The sequence below is a fragment of the Gobius niger genome (assembly GCF_951799975.1).
Source record: "Gobius niger genome assembly, chromosome: 2".
NCBI classification, from domain to species: domain Eukaryota; kingdom Metazoa; phylum Chordata; class Actinopteri; order Gobiiformes; family Gobiidae; genus Gobius; species Gobius niger.
The window spans coordinates 24,811,435-24,835,689 of record NC_136853.1 but is presented as its reverse complement, the minus strand read 5'-3'; the positions used below and the strand labels follow the sequence as shown (position 1 = coordinate 24,835,689).

General features: G+C 41.8%; 1 protein-coding gene across 2 annotated transcripts in view; it reads left to right on the top strand.

Annotated features, from left to right (window-relative positions):
- Positions 1–850: 850 nt before the first annotated feature.
- The window catches only part of adamts6 (ADAM metallopeptidase with thrombospondin type 1 motif, 6), a 36,215-nt gene continuing 12,810 nt past the window's right edge, over positions 851–24,255 (top strand). The window contains exons 1-16 of one of the 2 annotated variants that reach the window (XM_079582668.1): positions 851–1,419; positions 2,034–2,437; positions 2,557–2,939; positions 4,603–4,777; positions 5,355–5,563; positions 5,658–5,741; positions 5,895–6,040; positions 10,478–10,521; positions 12,134–12,239; positions 13,358–13,504; positions 15,362–15,503; positions 16,988–17,095; positions 18,144–18,289; positions 20,379–20,442; positions 23,190–23,292; positions 23,770–23,903. In XM_079582668.1, the coding sequence (XP_079438794.1) occupies positions 2,338–2,437; positions 2,557–2,939; positions 4,603–4,777; positions 5,355–5,563; positions 5,658–5,741; positions 5,895–6,040; positions 10,478–10,521; positions 12,134–12,239; positions 13,358–13,504; positions 15,362–15,503; positions 16,988–17,095; positions 18,144–18,289; positions 20,379–20,442; positions 23,190–23,292; positions 23,770–23,903 (2,091 nt within the window). In that variant the 5' untranslated portion in view covers positions 851–1,419; positions 2,034–2,337. The remainder of the gene's footprint in view (positions 1,420–2,033; positions 2,438–2,556; positions 2,940–4,602; positions 4,778–5,354; positions 5,564–5,657; positions 5,742–5,894; positions 6,041–10,477; positions 10,522–12,133; positions 12,240–13,357; positions 13,505–15,361; positions 15,504–16,987; positions 17,096–18,143; positions 18,290–20,378; positions 20,443–23,189; positions 23,293–23,769; positions 23,904–24,255) is intronic. The other variant, XM_079582669.1, reaches the window with a different exon arrangement.

The window sequence follows — 24,255 nt, the reverse complement described above, 5'->3', positions numbered from 1 at the left end:
GCAAAGCTCTCGATTTACCGATCGATCTACGTTCCCACCCTCACCTATGGTCATGAGATTTGGGTCATGACCGAAAGGACAAGATCGCGGATACAAGCGGCCGAAATGAGTTTCCTTCGCAGGGTGGCTGGGCGCACGCTGCGAGATCGGGTGAGGAGCTCAGTTACCCGGGAGGAGCTCGGAGTAGAGTCGCTGCTCCTTCACGTCAAAAGGAGCCAGCTGAGGTGGCTCGGGCATCTGTTCCGGATGCCTCCTGGTCGCCTCCTGCGGGAGGTGCTCCAGGCCTGTCCTAGTGGGACAAGGCCTCGTGGAAGACCCAGGACACGGTGGTGGGACTATGTCTCTGAGCTGGCCTGGTGTCGCCTCGGGGTCCCCCCAGAACAGCTGGAGGAGGTGTGCGTGGATCGGGAAGTTTGGGCATCTCTGCTGAGACTGCTGCCCCCGTGACCCGGCCCCGGATAAAGTGGAAGAAAATGGCTGGATGGATAAAACGTTACACAATTGAGCTTATTCTGAGTGTTTTAAAGGTGATCAGCGGGCCAGGGGCGAAAGCCTAGCGAACATGTTTTAGTGAAGTCTGCCGTATTAATTCAAGCCACAAGATGTCGCAATCTCCCTTAAAACGCCAACACCTCTGCTACAGCTCTATGCTGTGAAATGAGCCGCTGCAGCTAAACTGGGGCATCATTTTCTATAGACAAACGAAAGATAATGTATAAACAGTGATTAAGACTGACACTTAACACTCCCTAAACCTTTTGCCTGTTTCGATAAAAAGGGAAAAAAAAGGATTCCTTATAAAGTTTTTTCTTATTTATTTTTTTCATGACATATTTTATTTGGACTTTATTTGCAGACTTACGTTAAGTTTATTCAACTATTAACAGTAATGAGTGATATTTGCTGGGATAGACATGCGCACGGCTGAAGAAGAGGCACATCTGGACTGACGTCACCCCTGTCTGAAAAGCTGCTAATTTGAAGGTGTCCGGGAGTGGGACATAACCCGGTCTCTGAAACCTAGTGCGCAGGGCAGCTTCAAGACCGAAACTTTTGCGCTAGTGTTTGCGTATACTTCGTCAAGTCGGTTCGCAGAGTACTTTGTGCGACCTGAACTAACTTCTTAAGCCCCCTGAGCCACCATACCAAGTTAAGATTATAAAGACTGATAGGCTGAAAATAGAGACTTCGGTTGGACCACATCCAAGACTCGAAAAGCTGAGTAACTTTTTTGAGGGTAGTGTGGGGCGTCTGATCTGAGGGATCCACGCCGCGGCTTCAGAGGATGAGTGAACCCAAAAGGAGATGAACAGAAGAGAGGCGCAGAGCCTGGAGTGCGCTACATCTGCTGGACTCAAAGCTTTTGTTCTGCGGTCTCCCTGTGCATCTGGACTGAAGAGGACGATGAACACAGTCTTGGTAATATTTACCTGCAGCGTGTGTGTGTATATATGTTTTTACATTATAACGGACCGTCTTTTATCTGTTAAGCCGTTTTCATGATTCAGTTAGTTTGTCATTAGGGTTTGCTTTATTTGCATGCATCATACATTACTGTGTCGACGTGATCGTGCAACGCTTAAGATTTGTAGGCTACATGGTTGCAACTGAAGCAATTTCAACATAGAGAGCACTCTTATTTGCAACAACCAAAATAAACTGTCTGATGTGATGTCACCCAGTTTGTGGTTGCAGCTCTATTTGAGTTTCTGCCGGTGCTCCAACGGGCCGCGTGCCAACTGTCTGGGTCACGGTGGCCAAGTGGGAAGCACTGCTGCCCGGACTAGGCGAGTCTGAGCAGTATAAATGCGCTATACAGTTATAAGGCAGTGTCATGGACATGCAGGATTTAAGCTCTGATCGTACTGATGTTTGTTTAAACTAAAGCCTTAGGGAACAAACGTATCCCTGATATAAAAATGTGCTTGATAGTGATAGTGTTTAGGTCATGTAGGCTAGTAAAACCATGACCACTTTTTACTTTTATTGACACTGTCACACACGACCATCAAGTGCCTCTTATTTATTTACAGAATCTCAAATGGATTGTCTAAGACAAGTTCTCCATATGAATGACTCTCCAAAGGCAACAGTCTCTGATGGATTACAGTGCTGCGACCATCCACTGACATGACTTCAGAGGCAAATAAGACTTGGAAGCTTTGGCTTTCAGGAGAGATTTGAGCACTGGGTGTGCAAATAATTGACCCAAAGATACTTCATTGCATTTAGAGGCAGACCATGGACGTATTATGGTGCGTCATCAAACTGATTATTTGCATGTAGACTGTCTCTAGCACCTTCTGTCCCACCCCATGTCACACGAATCCCAAAATTATGGAAATTTTGTGGAAGATGCTGACTTGGTCTCTGAGCCTGGTGGTAATGGCAGCTCCTGGTTTTCAAAACACCATCAAGCTGTCCAACAGTTCTCAAGGTAAGAAGAAAATGTTTATATTGAATTACAAAAGCCAGTCAAGTGTTTTTAGGCAGTTCAAAGATGTTGCCATGTCTCTCTCATCTTTGACTTGTATTTGCATCCGTTTTCTGTTAAAGAGGAGTTCCTGTCCTACCTGCAGCACTATCAGTTGACTGTCCCGGTACGAGTGGATGAAAATGGCAGGTTCTTGAGCTATACTGTGAAACATAAGCGACCCGGCCGATGGAGGCGTGGATTGGCAGATAAATCAATGGGACCACTACCTCTGCAAGACCCCTTAGAGCCCAGGCTCTTCTATCGCCTGATGGCTTATGGCAAGCACTTTCACTTAAACCTGACACTCAACCCTCACCTGGTGTCAAAACATTATACTGTGGAGTATTGGGGTAAGGAAGGACTGGAATCGCGCCATAACGCAGTAGAAAACTGTCACTATGTTGGATTCTTGAAAAACCAGTATAGAACATCCCAAGTGGCCCTAAGCAACTGTAAAGGCCTGGTAAGTACATTATGATTTAGTCTAATTTCAGTCTTTCAATCTATGTCATTAATTTAACGTGGGTCATGATTTAGGAGTAATCTGTGCCCTCATATGATGACCAAATCCCAAAGCACACTAAACTATCCTCTTGTGATGTTATCACTCTATTTCTGGCCAGGGGTGGGCCATTTCGTGTCGCATGTCATTATACCGGCATCATTTTTTGATAATGTTGTCATTTTTTAAATCATTGTGGACACAATTTAATTTACATGCGCTGGTTTGGACAGAAGTCCTTTAGAAGTAAAATGAAAGTAAAAGGAAGGATGTAAATTGCTTAAGTAGACCATATTTGCGAGGAAATTAGCACGGCAACCAATAGGCTGGGCTTTGAAGTAATTTGTCTGTGTAAATTATATTGTCAAACATACCGTTATGGTGATATTTCTTTAATACCGTGATATAGATTTTACACCATATCGCCCTGCCCCTGCTCACTATAAAGGTATTTTGCTGATTTTAACCTGCCTCAGAACTTTGTACAGTGCTCTTTTTAAACATCTGATCTATGATCTGATCGCACAGAAATATTACATTTACTATGGATTTTCTTTAGTGTCGACTGGAGAAATACTTACATTATAATTATATAATTACGTTTTTGGCCTTTTATTTTTGTTGTCAGTTTACTAGGATATTAAGATAATAGTTTAATATTAATAATAGTCTGTCAATGGAATCCTATAAATCCTGGCTTTTGTCCCTCTGGAGTCGAGTTTGTGTACTGGCATCATGACGGATAAATGAAATCAGAACAGCAATGCAAATGTATTTAACAATTCTGTGAATAGTGTTGATCTAAGTACTTGATTCCATTATTTGACTAAAAGTACAGATACCACTGGTTAATATTAAAAGTAAAAGTTGCTCAGTCAAATTTTTACTCAAGTGAAAGTAGTGAAGTATTTGCTGCAGAAAATACTCTAGTCTTTAAAGTAGAAAGTACTAGTTTAAATAAGTGTTGGGGAAAAATAGCTTCAATAGCATGAAAATCTTTGCCCAGATCTGTACAAGACAACAGGGACACTTCCCCTTGTCAGTGGCATTGATAGTACACAGCGCCACCTACTGTATGAAATACATGGACAAATGTACTTTTAACTTTGGAGCCTGAACAGAAATGTTGAGGGGAAATAAGTTCTTAACCAAAGTAGTACTTAAGTAAATTACAGATCCTAAAAAACTGTACTTAAGTACAGTACTTAAATAAAACAAAACAAAACGACTAGATACAGTGCATCTGACTTTCCTACCTTCACCTTGATAGTGACAAAATCTGAACAAAAGCCTTAGAAAAACTGTGCTTTCTTTGGAAATGTTATCTCCAGTCTGTCGTTTAAGTATTTTATTTGTTGGTGTGAAATACTGTCAATATAGCTACCGTTTAAATCATCTGATGGAAATAACTTGATCAAAAAGATAAAATATTTTTGACAGAGGTTAGAGTTTTGCATTTATGATGAGTCTAATTTGACTAACATTAACAAAACTATCCTCTCAGTTTTACCTTTATTGCACAGAACTACTTTCAACTGTTGTCCATGTTTTAATTGATTTGATTTGTTGATCACATTTGTTCATATGCAGTAGTGTATGACTGTAGTGTCTCTTTTCCCAAAAGCATGGTGTCATAACCACAGAGGAAGAGCAGTATGTAATAGAGCCATTGAAGAACATGTCCTCAACAAACTCCGGTGAATGGAACCTGGATGAAGCACAGCAGCATGTTATTTATAAAATGTCTGCCATTCCCTCACCACAAGAACATAGCCAGGAGTTCAGCTGTGGCATTTCAGGTTGGTAAACCTTCATCTGGGTTTAGACTTTGTGTGGGAGGAAATGACGCGAAAGAAGGGTTATAAATAGCTGATTAGAGGAAGCATTGGTTTAGGTACGGTTTTGGTAGACATGACCAGGTCTCTTGTGTGCTATGTGTAGGACTTTTCAGGCTGTCAGACATCCATCTAAAGTAAAAGGCCTCTTTACATTTCAGTCAATCAGGCATTTATAGAAATGTTGGCATATCAAAAAAACAAGCTAATATTTTAGATTTTTAAGCCAAAATCTGGGCTAGAAGAAATGTGACAACTTGTGGAGAACGAACCAGATGGTAATGCAGGTATTTGGGCCATGATCTTGTAAGACTAAGCAAAAGCGTTTTCCACCAGGAAGCATGCATGCCTTAACACGTACCATCTCATAGCTTTTTTCCCAGAGCATCTGGGTCATAAAGCAAAGGCCTGAGCTGCTAAGTTCAATGGGGCAGATTCTTTCTGTATTGCACATATTCTGTTATCACTGTGTTCGCTGTATTATGCTACTTATTTGATAGAATAAGTCGTACCTTATTGTGACTACACCTGTTCTTCACAGATCTCCATGCACCTTGCCAGTTAAGAACACCCTCCAGTGTTCATGTGTCACCTGCTTCTCAAAATGAGTTGTCCAACAGCACCCACAGACAGAGGCGCTCTGTCAGCACTGAGCGCTTTGTGGAGACTTTGGTTGTTGCTGATAAAATGATGGTTGGTTATCATGGACGAAAAGACATTGAGCACTACATCTTATCAGTAATGAATATTGTAAGTGTTTTGGTTTTGTTTGTGACTACATTTATTTACAAAACTAAGACACAAATGTCTGACTTTGTGCCTTTATTTCTTTTCTGGAGGTCAGGTTGCCAAACTTTACCGTGATGCCAGTCTAGGAAATGTTGTGAACATTGTCATCACCCGTTTGATTGTTCTAACTGAAGACCAGGTATGAATGTCATTCATTTACAGCAACAGTTTTTCTATTGTTTTTCTGAAACTGTAAAACAAATATATAAATGTTATTGCAATCTTGCATTAAAGCAAACCTTTTTTCTCCCTTTTGGGCCTACTTTTAATTGTACATATTAATTGTTTGCAGCCTAACTTAGAAATCAACCATCACGCTGACAAGTCACTGGATAGTTTCTGTAAGTGGCAAAAGTCTATTCTGTCTCATCACAACAATGGCAACAGTATTCCTGAAAATGGCATGGCTCATCATGACAATGCAGTACTAATTACAAGGTAAGTTCAGTGGTGTGTAGACAAAATGTATATTCCACTTTAGGGCATTAATTAAAAGATAAAGTAATACATTTTTAATTGTGTTGAATACATTTTGGTAATTCAAGCTTCATATTTCTGTTTTTGTTGTGACACACTTTAATATCTCTCTTTTTGACACTTATAGCAAAAACTTCCACTTTTTCCACTACAAATACACCTTTGTTTTATGTTAAGATTTATTTCTACTGTATGTTTTGAGTGTGAGCAGAGACTATACTATTATAATTGTTTTTTCCCATTTCGTGTCACATTTATACGCATAATTGTTGGATTGCAGCAGCACCCTGTTGTTTAGTATTTTTAATCACACACACACGCACGCACGCACACACACACACACACACACACACACACACACACACACACACACACACACACACACACACACACACACACACACACACATACATACATATACATATATATTTTTATATACATATATATATATATATATATATATATATATATATAAATCAACTCATCCTCACCCTCCGCGGGCGGTCTCTCTTTTTCTCCAAGCTCGGGTCCTCTACCAGAGGCCTGGGAGCCTGAGGGTTCTGCACAGTGTCTTTGCTGTTGCTAGAACTGCACTTTCCTGGACCGAGATGTCTGATGTATTTCCTGGGATCTGCTGGAGCCACTCCTCCAGTTTGGGGGTCACTGCCCAGAGTGCCCCAATGACCACGGGCACCACTGATGTCTTCACCCTCCAGGTTTTCTCCAGCTCTTCTCTGAGCCCCTGGTATTTCTCTAGTTTCTCGTGTTCCTTTTTCCTGATGTTGAAGTCACTTGGTATTGCTATGTCGACCACAACGGCTTTCCTCTGCTCTTTGTCCACCACCACAATGTCCGGTTGGTTCGCCATTACCATTCTGTCCGTCCGTATCTGGAAGTCCCACAGGATCTTGGCTCGGTCATTCTCGAACCACCTTTGGAGGTGTTTCCCACTTTGACCTTGGGGTTTCCAGCCCATACTCTGCACAGATGTTCCTGTACACTATACCAGCCACTTGGTTAACTTTCCCTGCCAGCATCTTACACCCTGCAGTTATGTGCTGGATTGTCTCATTGGCCTCTTTGCACAGTCTACACCAGGGGTCTTGTCTGGTGTGATAGATCTGGGCCTCTATTGCTCTGGTGCTCAAGGCCTGCTCCTGTGCAGCCATGATGAGCCTCTGTGCTGTCCTTTAGTCCGGCTCTGTCTAGCCATTGGTAGGATTTTTTGATATCCGCCACTTCAGTTATGTTTCGGTGGTACATCCCTTGTCCTCCCATGATGGAACCTCCGGCACCTCATCTTCTGTTCCCCATTGTCTGAGACATTCACTGAGCACGTCATCTGAGGAAGCCTTGTCCTTGATGTACTTATGGATCTTGGATGTTTTTATCCTGGATAGTTGCTCTCACACTCACTAGTCCTCGGCCTCCTTCCTTACGGCTAGCGTACAGTTTCAAGGTGCTGGGTTTGGGGTGGAACCCTCCAGGCATGGTTGGGAGCTTTCGTGTCTTAACATCTGTAGTCTGTATCTCATCCTTTGGCCAGCTTATTATTACTGGCAGGACCTTCCTTACTCGTTGGAGGTATTTGTCCATAGTAGCTTTCCTTGTCACCTCTTCGAGGTTTTTTTATTTGCATGCGGGATTCCAAGGTACTTGTAACTGTCTTTAATGTCTGCTATTGTTCCTTCTGGGAGTGAGACCTATTTTGTGTGGACAACCTTCCCTCTCTTAGTCACCATCCGACCACACTTCTCTAATCTGAATGACATCCCGATGTCTGTGCTGTAGATCCGGGTGGTATGGGTCAGTGAGTCGATGTCTCGCTCAGTCTTACAGCTTGATGTAGGAGGTGACTGATGCTGGTCCCGTTCCTGAGTCGGTATCATAGACTGTAAAAAATAATCAGTATCCATAGCCAGTCTTGTTGATTATTTGGCTGAGGGGATTCAGACCTATGCACAGCAGTGGGGACAGGGCGTCTCCTTGGTATTTGATGGAGACTTGTGCAAGTGGCTTGCCATTGGACTCAAGGGTGGTTTTCCACAACCTCATTGAGTTTGCAATGAAGGCTCTATAGAGTCCTGTTGATGTTGTATAGCTCCAGGCATTCAATGATCCAAGTGTGTGGCATTGAGTTGTAGGCTTCTTGCAATCAATCCAGGCAGTGCTCAAGTTAGCGTTTCAGGTTGAGCACCTGTTCTGTCAACCAGGACCTGGTGTTTGGCACCTCTGGTATTTTAAGAGATTGCCTTCTGAGCTGTGCTCATGTGTTGATCCATGTGCCCGCTTATCTTAGCTGCTATGATGCCAGACATGAGCTTCCACGTTGTGGAGAGGCAGGTTATCGGCCGATAGTTGGATGGTACTGTACCCTTTGAGGGATACTTCAGAATCAGGATTGTGCGCCCTTCGGTTAACCATAGTGATGGGCAGATGATTCCTCAAAGTGTGTGTCACACACTTTCATAATTGTGTCACACTGTATCACACTGTGTTGGTAGGATATTTTCTGGTGGTGAAAAGCATCAGACCAGTGAGCCTGAAAAAAGTTACCTCAGCACACATTTATTCTAGTTTAGAAATGTGAACCAAATTGTCATGAATGAGCTGTTTAACAGCACAGAGTGATCACTAAAACAAAAACTGCTCAGGATAATGAAAACAGAAACATATGAATTAGAAGTATCAGTGAAAACCATGTCAAAATGAAGTCACTGACCAAGATTTGATACGTTCTGCTTGTGACAGTAGGACACATATAGCACAACATTTATGTTTACCAGTGGGTGTCCAGTTAATCGACTGAACCATTAAAAAAATGGAGTACCTACCATCTGACTTGATCTCACAACCTTCAAACCAGTTGTTCTCCCTAATGGTGCGTTGATAGAAGCTAAAAAAACAATACACTATACCTTTTGCACAGTGCTTAAATTTCTGATCGATCCGTTCTCGGACGTGAAAAGATATTGAATACATTACATTGACACTATATGATACAAAATGACACAGTTAAAGTGTTGGTCACGTGACTTTTCTTAAAATTATACACTCGTGACACAGCTCGGCCGAGGTGTCGGTTTCTGTGCTTGATACATTTGTCGATACTTCAGCTCATTTAGCCCATTACTAGTTAACCATTCAGGGTGATTCCCATCTCTCAGCAGTTGGTTCATTTGTGCTGCCAAGCGCTCATGCAGTGCCGTGAGTTTCTTTAGCCATTGAGCGTACATTTTCACTGGTTGAGTTAAGAACAGCCGGTTTATTCGTCTGGCTTCATTATCTCTCGTGTACCTCCTTTAGGCGGCTGGCCAAGGCTTGAAACCTTTGTTTGGCATTTTCCAATGGTTCAGGTATGGGCATCTGGCTGTACCTCTTGCTTGATTGCTCTTACAATAGCCAAACGTCTCCAGGATTACTGCTGCTGTGGAGTATATCAGCTCATTGGTTTCAGTGATGGTTGAAGTAGGAATTACCTTCAGAGCAGCATTCACATCTTCTAGGAGACGTGTGTATATATATGTATACACGTACACATACATACGTACATACGTACATACGTACATACGTACATACATACATACATACATACATACACGCACACACACACACACATACACATACATAAGATAAGATAAGATGATACTTTATTGATCTCACAGATGGAGAAATTGCATTCGATGAGAGAGCATCCGGCAGCAGCACCCATTCAGTGCGCACCACTCTTTTTTTTCTTTGGTGAAAGATCGTTGTGTCGCGGCCGCCATCTTCACTGTTTTGGTCACAGGAGGAGCACTGGTTGATGGGAAATCCGTAGACGATGACCACGGCGGTGGAGCTCTTGCGCTTGGCCACGATGTTCTTGGCCACACAGGTGTAGTTGGCCGTGTGGGACAGACGCGCCTGCTTGATGATCAGGTTGTGGTCCACGGTGATGTAGAAGTTCCTGTCCTCGGCCGGGTCGATGATCTCGTTGTCCTTCAGCCACTCCACCCACATGACCTTGGAGGATGGAGAAACTGTAGCTGCCCTGGTCCTGCACTGGTCAGCTCCACCTCGTCCTTCCTCTTCCTCCTGCACAGCTCCCTCCACAGTCTATCACCATCTCCTCGTTGGTCCCTTTTGTTGTTTCCTGTAGCTCCTCTTGTGACGCCTCCTCCGTGCTGCAGGTGTGATGGCTCTTGGTGCCTCTTCACTGTTCAGTGTCTCAGAAGAAGATGTTTGTAGATCTCAAATGGGTTTAGCTGATAAGCTAGCAGTTTGTTACACACACGTACACATACATACATACACATACACACACACACACACACACACACACACACACACACACACACACACCTGAATGTAGACTTTAACCTATATATACTAATTTTAGATGTGTTTGTCTCATAGATACGACATATGCACCTATAAAAACAAACCCTGCGGTACCTTGGGTAAGTTGGCTACAGATTAACATCTAATTTGTCTTTTATTGTGTCCTCAGACAAACCTTATTTAGTATTCTCTTCTTAAAGGGCATCAGCCAGACAGTCCTTCAGACTTATAACATATGTTTTCACTTGTGTCTTTCAAACTCCACAAGCTCCACAAGTTGTTGCTCCGTTTCTTGGAACCCCTGGACCTGGTTAACACTGTACACCTCTCCTTCATAGACTCAGGTTTATTAAACCCTTTGCCTCTGCTGTTGGCCTGTAACCTCAGTTTGTCTAAAGTGTTTACACTTGCACCAAGAAAGGAAAAAGGTATGTGTTGAACAGCCAGGGAGCGAGATGGGGGAGGAGAAAGGGGTGTTTAAAGTGGAGAGTAGTCACAGAGGAGGAGATGGACATGATAGGAGGAGTTGAAAGGGAAATGGAGGAGAAGAAAAAGCAGACTGAAGATAAACTTGGTGATGCGCTACTTTTTGAATTTGGATGGGGGGGGGGGGTAGAAAAGAAAATATGGACGGCACAGAGGCACCCCTCTTCAGTGCTTCACCCCTCAAACTGAACCTAAATCTTCCCCAATCCTTTTCCTCCGTCTTATCTGCAGGTAAGCCCCCGCAGGCACCACAGTATATCTTAAAGGTAATATTGTGACTTCAGGGATGGCTTGACAGATTGACCGCATTCGTCACATTCCCCCCGTCCCTTTAATAGCCCTGGCATCTGCTCTGTTTCCTCGTTGTCTCACCCTACCTCCGCCCCTCAGGGATCATGCTCCCGGGTCACATCACTGGCCTTTGGGGTCACCGAGTAATCATGGGGCTGAAGATAATGCACAGTTCACTCCTAGTGTTTGAGAGAAAACAACTTCCACCTCAAATGTGCCTCCTCCCCTTCACCCACATTTTGAGACATGTACATGTACCTGAGGAACTTTTTGAAGTTGTACTATTTACTTGTACGTCCTAAAGTTGTTTTACCATATGGTACTTTTTACTTTGACTTGAGTAGTATTCTAATGAAGTAAATTTCATGTTGACACATGAAATTAATGAAAGTATTTGGCCAAAATCCAATAGGAAGCCTATGGGGAACTGACCAAATACTTTTTTCCCCACTGTAGTTTGTGTTTCATGTACATTATTCTTCAGAAAAATATCTTTATGTATATTATACTGGCGTTTCCTTTGGAAATACATTTTACATTATTTCATGTTTTATTATTACTTATGTCACTACTGAATTGTATATCAGTACTCACAGTACTCAAGTAGCATTTACCACAGTTACTTTTTTACTCTTACTTGAGTAAATATTTGTACTCAATATTTAAAAACCCACCCTTTTGTAATGAATATGGTGAAAGCAGAAGTGATACAACGTTTAGTAGTGAGAACGGTAGTGACTTGTATAGACGCACACATTTAATCCACTCTATGTAATCTTCAAAGGATTGTCCCGTCTCCTTATCTCACCTGTGAGTTCGTGACATCTAGATTGCCAAAAGCTTCAAAATACCATTTCTTTTATGCACACCTGCGCTGAGTAGAGTTTTGTATGATGAGAGTTGCCTCTATTTGTTTCATTAATGTCATTGTTTTTGGTGCTTGTGTGTTACTAGGTTTGGCTTCAGTGGCTGGCATGTGCGAGCCAGAGCGAAGCTGCAGCATCAATGAAGACATTGGCCTTGGCTCTGCTTTTACCATTGCACATGAGATTGGCCACAAGTGAGTTTAATTTTCAATATACAGAACCTGACGCCGAGCATTACTCTCTTATCATACATGACAAACTCCGCCGTACCTCATCTGTTACGCTGTACAAAACAATAGCATCAAATCTGTTAGCCTTTTCTCCTCCAGCTGACTGTTTGAACTTTTTAGCGCCACATTTTTCCTCATGCAAATGTCAGTGTCCACATACCTCTGGCTCTTTCTTCTTGAATGTAAAGAAAAAATAATGATGATGTAGTAGTCTACGTATCCCCCTCTGGAGAGTTCAGCAAGATGGCGATTTCCTTTATTATGTCTCGTGCCTGCTTCTGTTGTGGGGCAGTTACAAAAATAGCCTCTGCTGCTTCTAGAGGATGTTAAAAAAAAGTGGTGTGTGGTGTGGGGGTTTTGAGCAAGTTGATTTATTTCCAGGGTAGAGTAAAATGTCAAAAACGGCAGCCTTAGAAAAACAGGTCCTTGCTGTGCAGCGTGGTTGGGTTTGGTATATACATTAGACTGGAACTCTACTTTTTTCATGAAAGGAAATGCGATCTTTGACATCTTGCGCTAACATGAGAATGACTTATTTGTAATATTCAGACAACATATTTAAGGACACCTATTGTTAAAGTTTTTTTTCGCTTTCTTTATTATAAGATTATTCTCCAGTTCCATTAATCAAAAAAGGGCAGTCCTGGCTCTGTTGATGATAGTGACTGCGAGTCTCTCTCATGGCCTGCTCAGACTTGCATAAGCTGATTGACAAAGAGACACACAGTGGTGATTAGGACTTTCTTCAGCTCCAGACAGGGTTCGACCTTTAACCCTGAGATCTAGTCAACACAGCTGGTTTGGAGCTACAGAACTAAAGTTATCTGTGGTCACTGTCGGAGCCTGGCGAATAAAAGCCCACACTTAAATGGATAGGCATTATTTCACTGAGCTTCTGCAATGTCACGTCATTTCCTTCTACCCTGTGTTGCACTGATGTTTTATCTTGTATTGATGATTGAACTGCGCAAAGCCTTCTCCAGCACATCCCAAAGATTCTCAATAGGATGAAGGGCCGGACTCTGTTGTGGGTGGGCAGGCAGTGTGTTTCATTCATATAACTAAAGCTGTGTGTTTTTCAGTTTTGGTATGAACCATGACGGTATTGGGAACTCTTGTGGTACCAAAGGTCATGAGACAGCTAAACTGATGGCTGCTCATATAACCGCCAACACCAACCCATTTTCCTGGTCTGCCTGCAGTAAAGACTACATTACCAGCTTTCTTGAGTAAGTGGAAAGAGTTCATTGCGGATTGATGTAAGAATATTAATTATCATGTCATCTGTACTGTTAATCCACAGCAGCCTATTCCTACATTGTCCTGTTGATCATATGATAATCATCTCACCATCACAGAGCACCCAGTAGGCCAGCTGCTCTGTCTAAAGCCTGTCTTCTATTTTATGGATAGGTCGATGACGACAAAACAGCGAAAGCGTTTGTTAGAGTAAAGAGTAAAACATTACCATTTGTCAAAATCACTCACCGCTGGTTGAACTGAACAGGAGAAAGTGATGCGACCTTACCATTGCGAAAATTGCAGACAGCCATTACAAATTGGGGGGTGGGGGGAAAAGTCGCAAAGAGAACATCTGGATTATGCTGCTTGGCAAGTAACAGGTGGTTGTGTCTATGAATGAAATAAAAGGCTCTCCTGTCCACTGACCTCTAAACTAGCAGACAGTAACTAATATGATCATTTAGTTGTGCCATTGACAGCGCTAGAACATTGTATTTGTCTCCAAAATGCAGTGACTTTGTTTTTACATGTTACAGTTACACATTTGGTTGTAAAACAACACTCTTAGTTGGGGTCAGCTTTGTGAAAATGGGAGTTGATGCTTATCATTTTCCCTCAGGGAACAAAAGTTTAGAATAAGGGAAGTCCATTCCATTCAGGACAATATCCTTGAATCTGAACCACTCAATGAAAGATTTCCTGTTGCATTTTTAGAAAGTAGTCACCATTGTTTCCCTGTGTTCTTTTCTGGACGTTCAATTGAGAGTTTTGACTTATTGTCTACTTTAAAGGACGTACTGTATATTTTGTTGCGTTTATTGGACGTGTCAGACAGTGAGGACAGCAGTGCCTCACGGAGCCGTGATGATTAAATGACATATAAGGATGAATGCCTTCTTCTTCTTTTCACATCAGAGTTTTATATTTAGTTGATAAGGATGCGTATTTCTCACTTGTTTGTGCATGCGCAACGCGCCTCAACTGTGACCTAGCACGTATTTCGGAAATGAGGAATTTATGCTGAAAAGCTGTTTATGCTGAAGAGCACAATTTCCCCAGTGGGGCAAATACATGTTTTCTTATATCTTATCCCATTAGCTGTTCAAATGTAACACCTTTTCTGTGATCTACTTCGGCCCTCAAAGGGTGCTGTCCAACACTTGCATGATCAGAGAGGCAGTCTCATAAAACCGAGCACTACGTTATTGTTGTCACTTTGCCCACTTTTCCTTTCCAGAGTTGGGAGGCCTTTCTGCATGTAGCAGCTGCCACAGCTGGAAATAACATGGTGCTATAGTAAATAAGTACGGTCATATTCTCCTTTAAAGGAATGTGCTGCCTCAGAGAGCAGACTGTAACCACTATTAAATTCTTCTCTTGTTCTTGCTGGCAAGGATTACATGAGTCAATTTCCAAAAAGAAAAAAATCAGCACAATTATGTCCAAACTTTAAGAACTACAACGGTTCACCTTTTATAGGTTTGTGATTTAACGTGTTTAATTTGTGGAGGAGTTCCATAAAGCTGCCCAGTGACCTGAAGGTTGTTTCATCACTTTACCTGCCTTGCTTCCAGTGTGTGCGTCTTTTTGTTTCCAATTGTTTTTTAATTGAATATAATATAGATAATAATATTGAGGTTTATGTATGAAAGATAATGCCGAAAACATAAAGCTATGCCCCTAAAATGGACTCCTGATGACAACAATTCAAACATTATCAAGTTGTAACTGCGGGAGACATTGAACAATGACTGTTTGGTATTATTTTCACTCTTGCATGATTTGTGTAAGGAATGGCTGTGTGTGTTGGAATCAGTCTTATTGTGTGTTTGCATTTGCGACAGCTCAGGTCGAGGGACGTGTCTGGACAATGAGCCTCCGAAACAAGACTTCCTGTACCCCACTGTGGCCCCAGGGCAGGTGTATGATGCGGATGAGCAGTGTCGCTTCCAGTATGGAGCCTCTTCACGCCAGTGCAAGTATGGGGTAAGAAACCTCTGCTTTAATGGAATACAATTCAATTTAAAGTTGACGTTGTCGTGAGACGATTCCACTTTGCATTGATATTTTTTCAGTGGGGATTTTTACTTTTCATTTGCTTACTCAATTGGGACAGAGTAAAGAGCATTTTAAACAATCCTGAAGTGTCCGAGACAAAATGAAAAGATGGCAGTTTACTCAACACCTCCTTCATCTGCTCGGTGTGATTATGAGATGATACTGATTTGCCCTTGGCTGTGTAAGCCCAGTGCATAACTCTGGCAATGAAAACCACATGGTTCAAAGTGCTTATTGTACAGCCAATTATTGATATTTGTACATATTTACACTGAAAAAGAAATTGTTAAGGCATTTTAGTAATTTTGAAAATGATGGCAAAAACTGACGTGGTTAAAATATGATTTCAAAGTTATTTCTCTTAAATGTTCTTCAAAAGACTAGAGAAAGCTTAAAGTATGAAATACAAACATCCTTTGATGGTTACATCAGCACACCTCTGCCTTTTTTATTACCCGCTTGTTCTCTTTTGCCGTAAATCCATCAGGTCCACTTCGACGTTGGTTAAGACCTTGGGCCACTGACCTTTTAACAGGGGCTGGGATGGTGAGAGGAGTTGTGGGGTGGCTTATTGAAACCAGCTGGCAGACAGAAAATGCTGCAGTGTGATAGTGGCAGTTTGCCGGTTTATTTAATCTGGATGGACTCGAGAAGCTTCACGTCCATGGCATATTTACTAACCTCCAGGGTCAGAATCTATGCACAACAACATAACTCTTTTTCATTGGCTTGTTCTTCTACTAAACACAATTAATCGGCGTGTCGGTAAATGCCTTTGAAGTGGATATGTTGGATGACCCAGTTCAGTTACACATGTTACAAGAGCTGTTCTTGTAACATGTGCTCACTTTATTGGTGTTTTTATTTGGGGGCAATCCTTCGCTGTCTTCACACTTTGTCTTCCACATTCACATCATGTGGTAATTCCCAGACAAAGGAGTAAAGGGGGAGATGTTTATCCAGACCACTCAGTAATACCTAAGATATTTGTTGGGCCTTCGAGTCATCTTTATCTCAGACTTGGGAGGCCCGTTGCTCACTCTTGATTTCCCTCAAGAAGCAGAAATGTGATTTCTTGAGCTGATGTCACAGTCCCATGTGGTCTTGAGGTTAAAGACATGGTGTTGATCCAGCTGACTCTTAATTTCTCACACAAGAACATTAAGAGCACCCTGTGACCCTCTGTAGATGATTCCAGGTGCACCGTGATCCAACACATATGGTCTCCTAAATCTCTGATTTATAGAACTCATAATGTGGCCAAGTCAATTCATATCTATCTTATTAGTTCCTTTTTGTTTCTCACAAATATCATACCAAGTAACCAATATATTATTTGGACTTTATTCAGCAGGTAACTCCTTTGTACACTGAAATCATTCTGATCAACTTGTTCTTGCCTTCTTTCCCAGGAAGTGTGTAGAGAGCTCTGGTGTCTTAGCAAAAGCAACCGGTGTGTCACAAACAGTATTCCTGCTGCTGAGGGGACTCTGTGCCAGACTGGCAACATCGACAAAGGGGTAAGTCTTTCCACATCTCACTTCTTAAACTCAGATAATTTGTATATTGTATAATGTTGTGTATATGTTGGTAAACAAATATTGATAATAAAATATAACATTTTAAACATTCATACTAACTTGCTTATCAATTCATTACTTTCCTGTGTACACCAGTCTTACCTCAGTGCTTTGGCTTGCTGCTAATTCATACACAATAACAAATAAGTACACTAGGCTCTTGGTCATCTGCCCCTTGTTTATGGGAGAGACAGTTTTAACGTGGATTAGAGCCTTTATTGTCTCTGAATGGTTCGAGGTCTCAAAGAGAAGAATAGAAGAGTGTCACAAGCTGTCATCCATGATTACTATTAGCTCAGTGGAGCCTTTGAGGACAGGGGCCAATCGGTATCGTCCTGGACAACACAGGGGGCCCAGGTTGAGCTCGGGGCTTTAGTGTAGCTTTAGCAGAGCCAGTGCCATACACTGCCTGCCCTGTCAGGGACAGCTTCAAAGGAATATGAATGTCAGCCATTTCTCACCCAGCGTGCTGTGGAGAGAGGCCACAGAAGTGGGGCAACAGATGATCTGGGGGTCAGAAAAATAACTGACTGGAAGAATAAGAGAATGTATTACATTTTTGCATTACAGCATCTTTTTTCAGCAATGTGATCTATTTATTTTGGCGTTGAGCTTCTTTTGTTTTTTCTCAAGGCAGCTAGGCCATGTTCTCCTTTGAGGAAGTGAGGACAGTAGCAAGAAGTTCCAAGGAGGACAGTAGCCTTACATGGCCTTCTCCTTGATAGTCTCTGTACCTTGTGGTTCTTAACCCACTGACACAGTTCAGATACAAAGGAGCAGGTCTGATCCTCTGTGAAACCCAAACAGCTTAGCTGCAGGCTTACAGCGCTGCAGCAGCAGATTTAGACGCTGCTCATTGGTGTCAAGGCATTAAACTAAAACAGCTTTGCCATGAAAGTAAAGCTGGTTTAATTCAACCATTAAATTACTAGATAAGTGACTGCATCCTGATTCAGGAATTATTTAGTTTCATCTGTGCGTGTTTCAGTGGTGCTACCATGGGGAGTGTGTGGCCTTTGGGTCATGGCCTCAAAGTGTAGATGGAGGCTGGGGTCCCTGGTCCACGTGGGGCGAATGCAGCCGGACGTGTGGTGGCGGTGTGTCTTCCTCCATGAGGCACTGTGACAGCCCAGCGTAAGTAGGCAAAGTAAGCCACAGCAAGCAGAACACACACATCCAGGTCCCGCCCACAGGTGTGCGCGAGAAAAAGGAAAACCCACCCACAACCCACATCCTCGCTCTTCTCTTTACTCACAAGATGAGAAACAAGATTGTAAAGAAGCTTAAATCGTTGCCTGGACTGAGTTGATTAAGTTGTGGACGTTTCACTCGTATTCGCAGAGGCTTCTTCTTAGCTCGTGTGGTCAGAATGTGACACTAGACCCAAACTAGAGAGGTCGTTAAATACAACTTTTATTTATCAGTTGATGATTTAAGATTCACTGCGATTAATGTTCCCTGGACGACTGAGAGCCTTTACAAACATTGGAAAGAAGATAAAAATTATATACAGTGGGAGGAAAAAAACATTTACATGTTATCATAATTTTAATGGCTGCAACATGAGGCATAAGTAAGTGAACCCAAGAATCTCGCTGAACTGCTGCAGTTTTGTAAAGAGGAATGGTCTAAGATTCATCCTGATCGTTGTGAGCGTCTAACCTGCAACTACAGGAAAGAAGGATCAGCAGCTATTTAATACAAGGGTTTACTTACTTATTCCACGCTGTTGTGAATGTCTCAGGTTTTTCTGCAAAATATCTTGATAAACATGTGAATTCATTTTTCCTTTGATGATTACACGTTGTCCAGGCCCTGAGGAAACAAAAGCCGTGCATCCTGATGCTCCTTACTATTCAACTTTGGTTTGCAATGAGCACATGGATGCTCCACTGCTCTACTGGCAAAATATACTGTGGACTGATTCACCCAAAGTTGAATAGTTTGGGAGGAACAAAGCATCATGTGTGGATGAAAAATGGAACAGCACATGAAAACCCTCTCCTCACTGTGTGGGGCAGCTTTGTTGCCTCAGGGCCCGGACAACATGTTGTCATCAATAGAAAAATTAATTCACAGCTTTATCAAAATATTTTGCAGAAAAACCTGAGACATTCACAACAGGAATAAGTAAGTGAACCGTTGTATTAAATGGCTGCTGATCCTTCTTTTGCAGCAATAACTTTTCTGTAGTTGCAGATTAGACGCTCATAACGATCAGGATGAATTCCTCTGCTGCAGTTCAGCGAGATTCCTGGGTTCACTTACTATTTCATCCCTGTCTTGTGAATGTTTACATGTTATGGCCGTTACAAATATGATAACATTTAATTGCTTGGGTGGTATTAGTTTAAGCAGACACTGTTTACTCATTTTGATGAAGATCAGACCACATTAAGTGACCAATTTAGGAAGAAATGTGAGAACTTCCAAAGCGTTCACATATATTTCCTTCCCACTGTAAATAGAAAGTCAGTCAATTAGGTCCAGTCGCATCAAATTATTTACAGACCGTGTCCATGTCTGTTCAGAGTCAGCATTGTCTCTCACTGATAGGTTTGGGGGTAGAGTCCTCCAATCCTTAAAAACACAATTCTTGGCTGCATTTAGGTTAGGTTAAGTTACTTTATTCACACCGATTGGTAAATTTGTTTTGCAATTTTGAGAAAACCTAATCTAACATTTAAAATCATACACAAATAACAAGATTTAACATCACACAAATATTCAAGATTAAAAATGAATAACTTGTATGTGGTCCAAATACTAACAGGATATGCCTTCATTAAAGATGCCATTCAAAAATGTAAACATTTTAAACCATTACAGTAAAAAGCAGCTCAAGAAAGATTAAATCACAGCTTGTTCGTCGGGGAAATGGGAGCAGGAACACAGCTTTGCTTTAAACGGTTAATATGGCATCTAGGCATTAAGAACCGATGCCCAGAAGGAAGCAAGTAAAATCCCGAGTGCAAAGGGTGCTCAGTGTCTTTTAAGATGCTGCGTGACGTCTCTCTAACTGTACAGAGAGTACAGACAGTTCTGAGGCTGGCCAATGAGTTTACGTGACCACTAGACCAGCTGATTCAGGGCGTTTTTGTTTCTAACAGAGGAGCTCCCGTACCTTGCGACCAAAGAGAAGGTTAAGGTTGCTAGTATTTTGGAGTATTTTTGAAATATTTAATTTACAGGTAGTGCGATTACTAACTTCTGTATTTGGCAGGCCATCAGGAGGAGGCAAATACTGTCTTGGGGAGAGGAAGCGCTACAGATCGTGCAACACAGATGTAAGTATCTTCCTCTTTACACCTTGTTAGAATCTTTTTATTTGCCATTGTCAATAATGCTGCTTGAATGTGTGGTTAGATGTCAAAATGTTCAATTATAGCAGCAGGTGTGTGGTAGTAGTTCTTATAGTGCATATACAACAAGTGCACGTAACTTGTGTTCATGAGTCTGATGGCAGATGCTCACATTGGCCCTCAATTATCAAACTTATGTGCAGCAAAATCAGAGCATATACGAGGTGTACGGATCCTCACCTGTGCTGGCATTTATCAATCTGGACGGGGCGTGTGGTGTGCTCAAACCCTACTCAGATCAGGAGGTGTCATACACATACGTAGAGTTCAACTGAACACTAAATGGAGCTGGAAAACAGTTTTCAAAAGCATGAAAAGCATTGCTGTATTCCATCAGATGCTAGAACCTGGGCAGTAAAGACACTTTTTTACACAATAGACCACTGTACAATGTGTTTGGAGGTGTGGGGGCAATAATACTATAATACAATAGTATATTGTAAAGTGTACCTTTTACCTTCTGGATAGTATATATGTCTTATGTCACAAAGAAAAGATAAACAAAAGCAAAAAAGCAAACAAACAAAGGAAACATCCCAAAGCATGGCCCGTACCAGGACTTTCTCTGGTCCGGACGGGTTCGCCCGGTCCCAGTCTGAGTTGCCACCTCTGCGAGCACCTGTTCCCTTCCGGTGGAAAGCACTCCACTCCTTTTCCCTCCTCACGCTTTAAACATGTTTTTTCATCCACCACCTCAGCTAGCGCTTCTCGACTTTTAGGAGCAGTGGCTCTACACCGAGCTCCTCACCCGATCTCTAGGGGTGTACCCAACCACCCTGCGAAGGAAACTCATTTCAACCACTTGTATGTGCGATCGGGTCCTCTCTGTAATTACCCAGCTCTCATGACCATAAGTGAGGGTAGGACCCAGGGCTTGACATGAACTTTTCTGCTTTTCTGGTCACCGGCCACTGTGGCTAGTGGTTTTTATAAAGTTACTAGCCAAAACAAAAATGTGGATTCAAATGTGGATGAAATTTAATTCAACTTATGATAGATTTGTATTTTATTTTCTATTTAATTTGACCTTTATGAAAGTCCCACGGTCTCTTTTTCAAGGGAGTTCTGGTCCTACATATTAACAGATTAACATAGAAAAGGACAGGCACGCGGCGTAGCGGTTAGAGCTCGTGCTATACAACAAGAAGGTCCCGGGTTCAATTCCCACCTGAAAGGGGCCTTTCTGTGTGGAGTTTGCATGTTCTCCCTGCGTCTGCGTAGGGAAACTTCAGTTTCCCCTACCATTAAAAACATGTATAATAAGTTCCCCCTGGGGCCAAGATTCCCCTGGAAATGAGATTCCTAATTTCAGTGGGACTTTCCTGGTTAGATAACTAATAAAAAAAGAAAAAACAGAAGAGAAAGTCCGTGTGCTGTGACATCGGTGTGGAGCCGCACTGTCGCTCGATCAAGCGCGAGCGCAGGGGGAGACACGGTACACGTGACAGACCCGGTCTGAGGACATAATGAGTCAATCTAAACAATATATAAACGCTTCAGAAGAGTTGCAGTGCAGTAGAAGAGAGCGAGTTTTAAAGAGCGTCTTTGAGAGGACACTGTAGGAAAATGAATATGACCAGCCTCATCGGCCACCGTGGCTCAGTAGAGAGACGGCATCGCCACAGCCCAAATCTACCTGGAGAGGGCATGCCACAATGTTCACCAGTCTGATAAATGAGGGCCAATGTGTTATTGACTGTGATAGAAAAACGTTAGCACATACATAGGTGACAAAGCAGGTGATAACAGCATATTAAAATGCAAACATTTCCTTATGATTTTAAAATCTTGACAATACAAAAATGTATTTATTTTTCATTTATTGCAGCTAATCCGTAAAAATTTTTTTATTTTAGAAATATTGAAGTAGCGAGCAGCCCAAAGGAAGAAAATTACACAGTTACGCCAATGCTTCTTCGCACATTAGTCTTCAATTCTTCAATTAATTCTTATTCTAATCTGTATTTAATCAGTATTTCTCTTTCCAAGTTCCCATGGCTGATCATAATAATAAATATGTGTGAACTATAAACCACGTCACCAAAACAAACTTACAGAAAAATAGCTTTCATGATTTTTTTTAGCCTTCTTTACTCTCTATATTATTGCACTTTTGAGATACACTTCAAGAGCATAAAGTGTAATTCAGCTCAACATTAAGCCATGAATAAAGTTCCCGTGACCCACTTTCACATTGGACACTTTCTGCATCTGAAATACAGCTTTAAACTGACAATAAAGCTTTTATTCATCCCTAGGGAGAGTGTTTTGGGTTTCTAAGGACCTTTTCACACCAATAAACTCGGCCTTTCCACTTTTATTCCCTTGTTGGCCAACCTTCCCTGAGAGAGGTGCCAACCCAGACAAGCCTTTCCAGAAAAGAGCTAGTGCCATCCTGCTTTTTATTATCATTATTTGTTTTAAATAACTACACAAATTGGTCATTAACCCACATTAATACCGGGAGAATAATTATAAATTATGAAAAAGAACGTGCAATGTGCAATGTGAATGATTGTCTCAACGTCCATGTAAGCACTTATGGTGAGATATGCCCTCTGAGTATTTCTGTATATTTACCTTACCTGCCAACCCAGATTCTCTCATGTCTTTTACTGAGATCATCAGTGTTGTATTTTAACTGATCAATGAATAATACTTAATACTTTCAGGCATGCCCAGTAGGGTCTCGTGATTTCCGAGAAAAACAGTGTGCCGACTTCGACAACATGCCTTTCCGAGGGAAGTACTACAATTGGAAGCCATACACTGGCGGTGAGTTTGCACACTTTTATGCCTTTATTTTACATGCTATATCTTCTAGTACAGAGTGCAGAATGCAACTTGAGAAATCTATCATTACTAAGACAAAACAAACTAACAAAAATGCACTCCACCTGTGGGCGGCAAGTTTGCTTGATAACGAGCTGTTTTACCCCCCCTCATCAATAGACGGGGGTTTGAACTTCGCACCGATGGGGCCAAATTCAAGCACCATTTTACCAATAGAGTTGTATATTATTATACATAACAGAGATCTACATTTAAAAGGAATGGCACGTGTGACATGTTATTGTGCTGGAGGACTGAGTTTGGCCCTGGAGCGTGCCCTGAGCTACACTGTTCATAATCACAGTTCATGTTATCAGTCCTGCCTTTGTATCACCTTGATGTCAGCAACCATAAACAGTATTAGTAAAAGTGAGGATGTTTGCTGCCGCAGTTGAATTGTCACATCCTGTGCATCTACAGGTGGAGTCAAACCCTGTGCACTAAACTGCTTGGCAGAGGGATACAACTTCTACACAGAACGCTCCCCTGCTGTCATCGATGGCACTCGCTGTCAAGCAGACTCACTGGACATTTGCATCAACGGAGAGTGCAAGGTATGGAGAACCGCTGTTTTAACAGAAATGAATAGACATGGTTTTAATTGCAACAATGAAGTTGAAAATAAGTTTAGCACTTATGAAAACTCATTTGTTCTTAATTTGTTGGTTTTATTTGCACTGTTGCATTTTGTTCACATGACACAAATTATCCAAAGTTATTTGACTGCACATTATGACATGACAATTCCTGTTGGGAATTAATTTTATACCCAAAATATTAAAGGTCGTGTTAAATTTGATGTATGTTTTAAGAGACAGAAAACTCCCACTTGAAGATCATTACAAGTCTGTCTTTTATTTTCGAGCCTCGCTTTGCAGCCATACTGTGATAAATCTCCTGAATGCC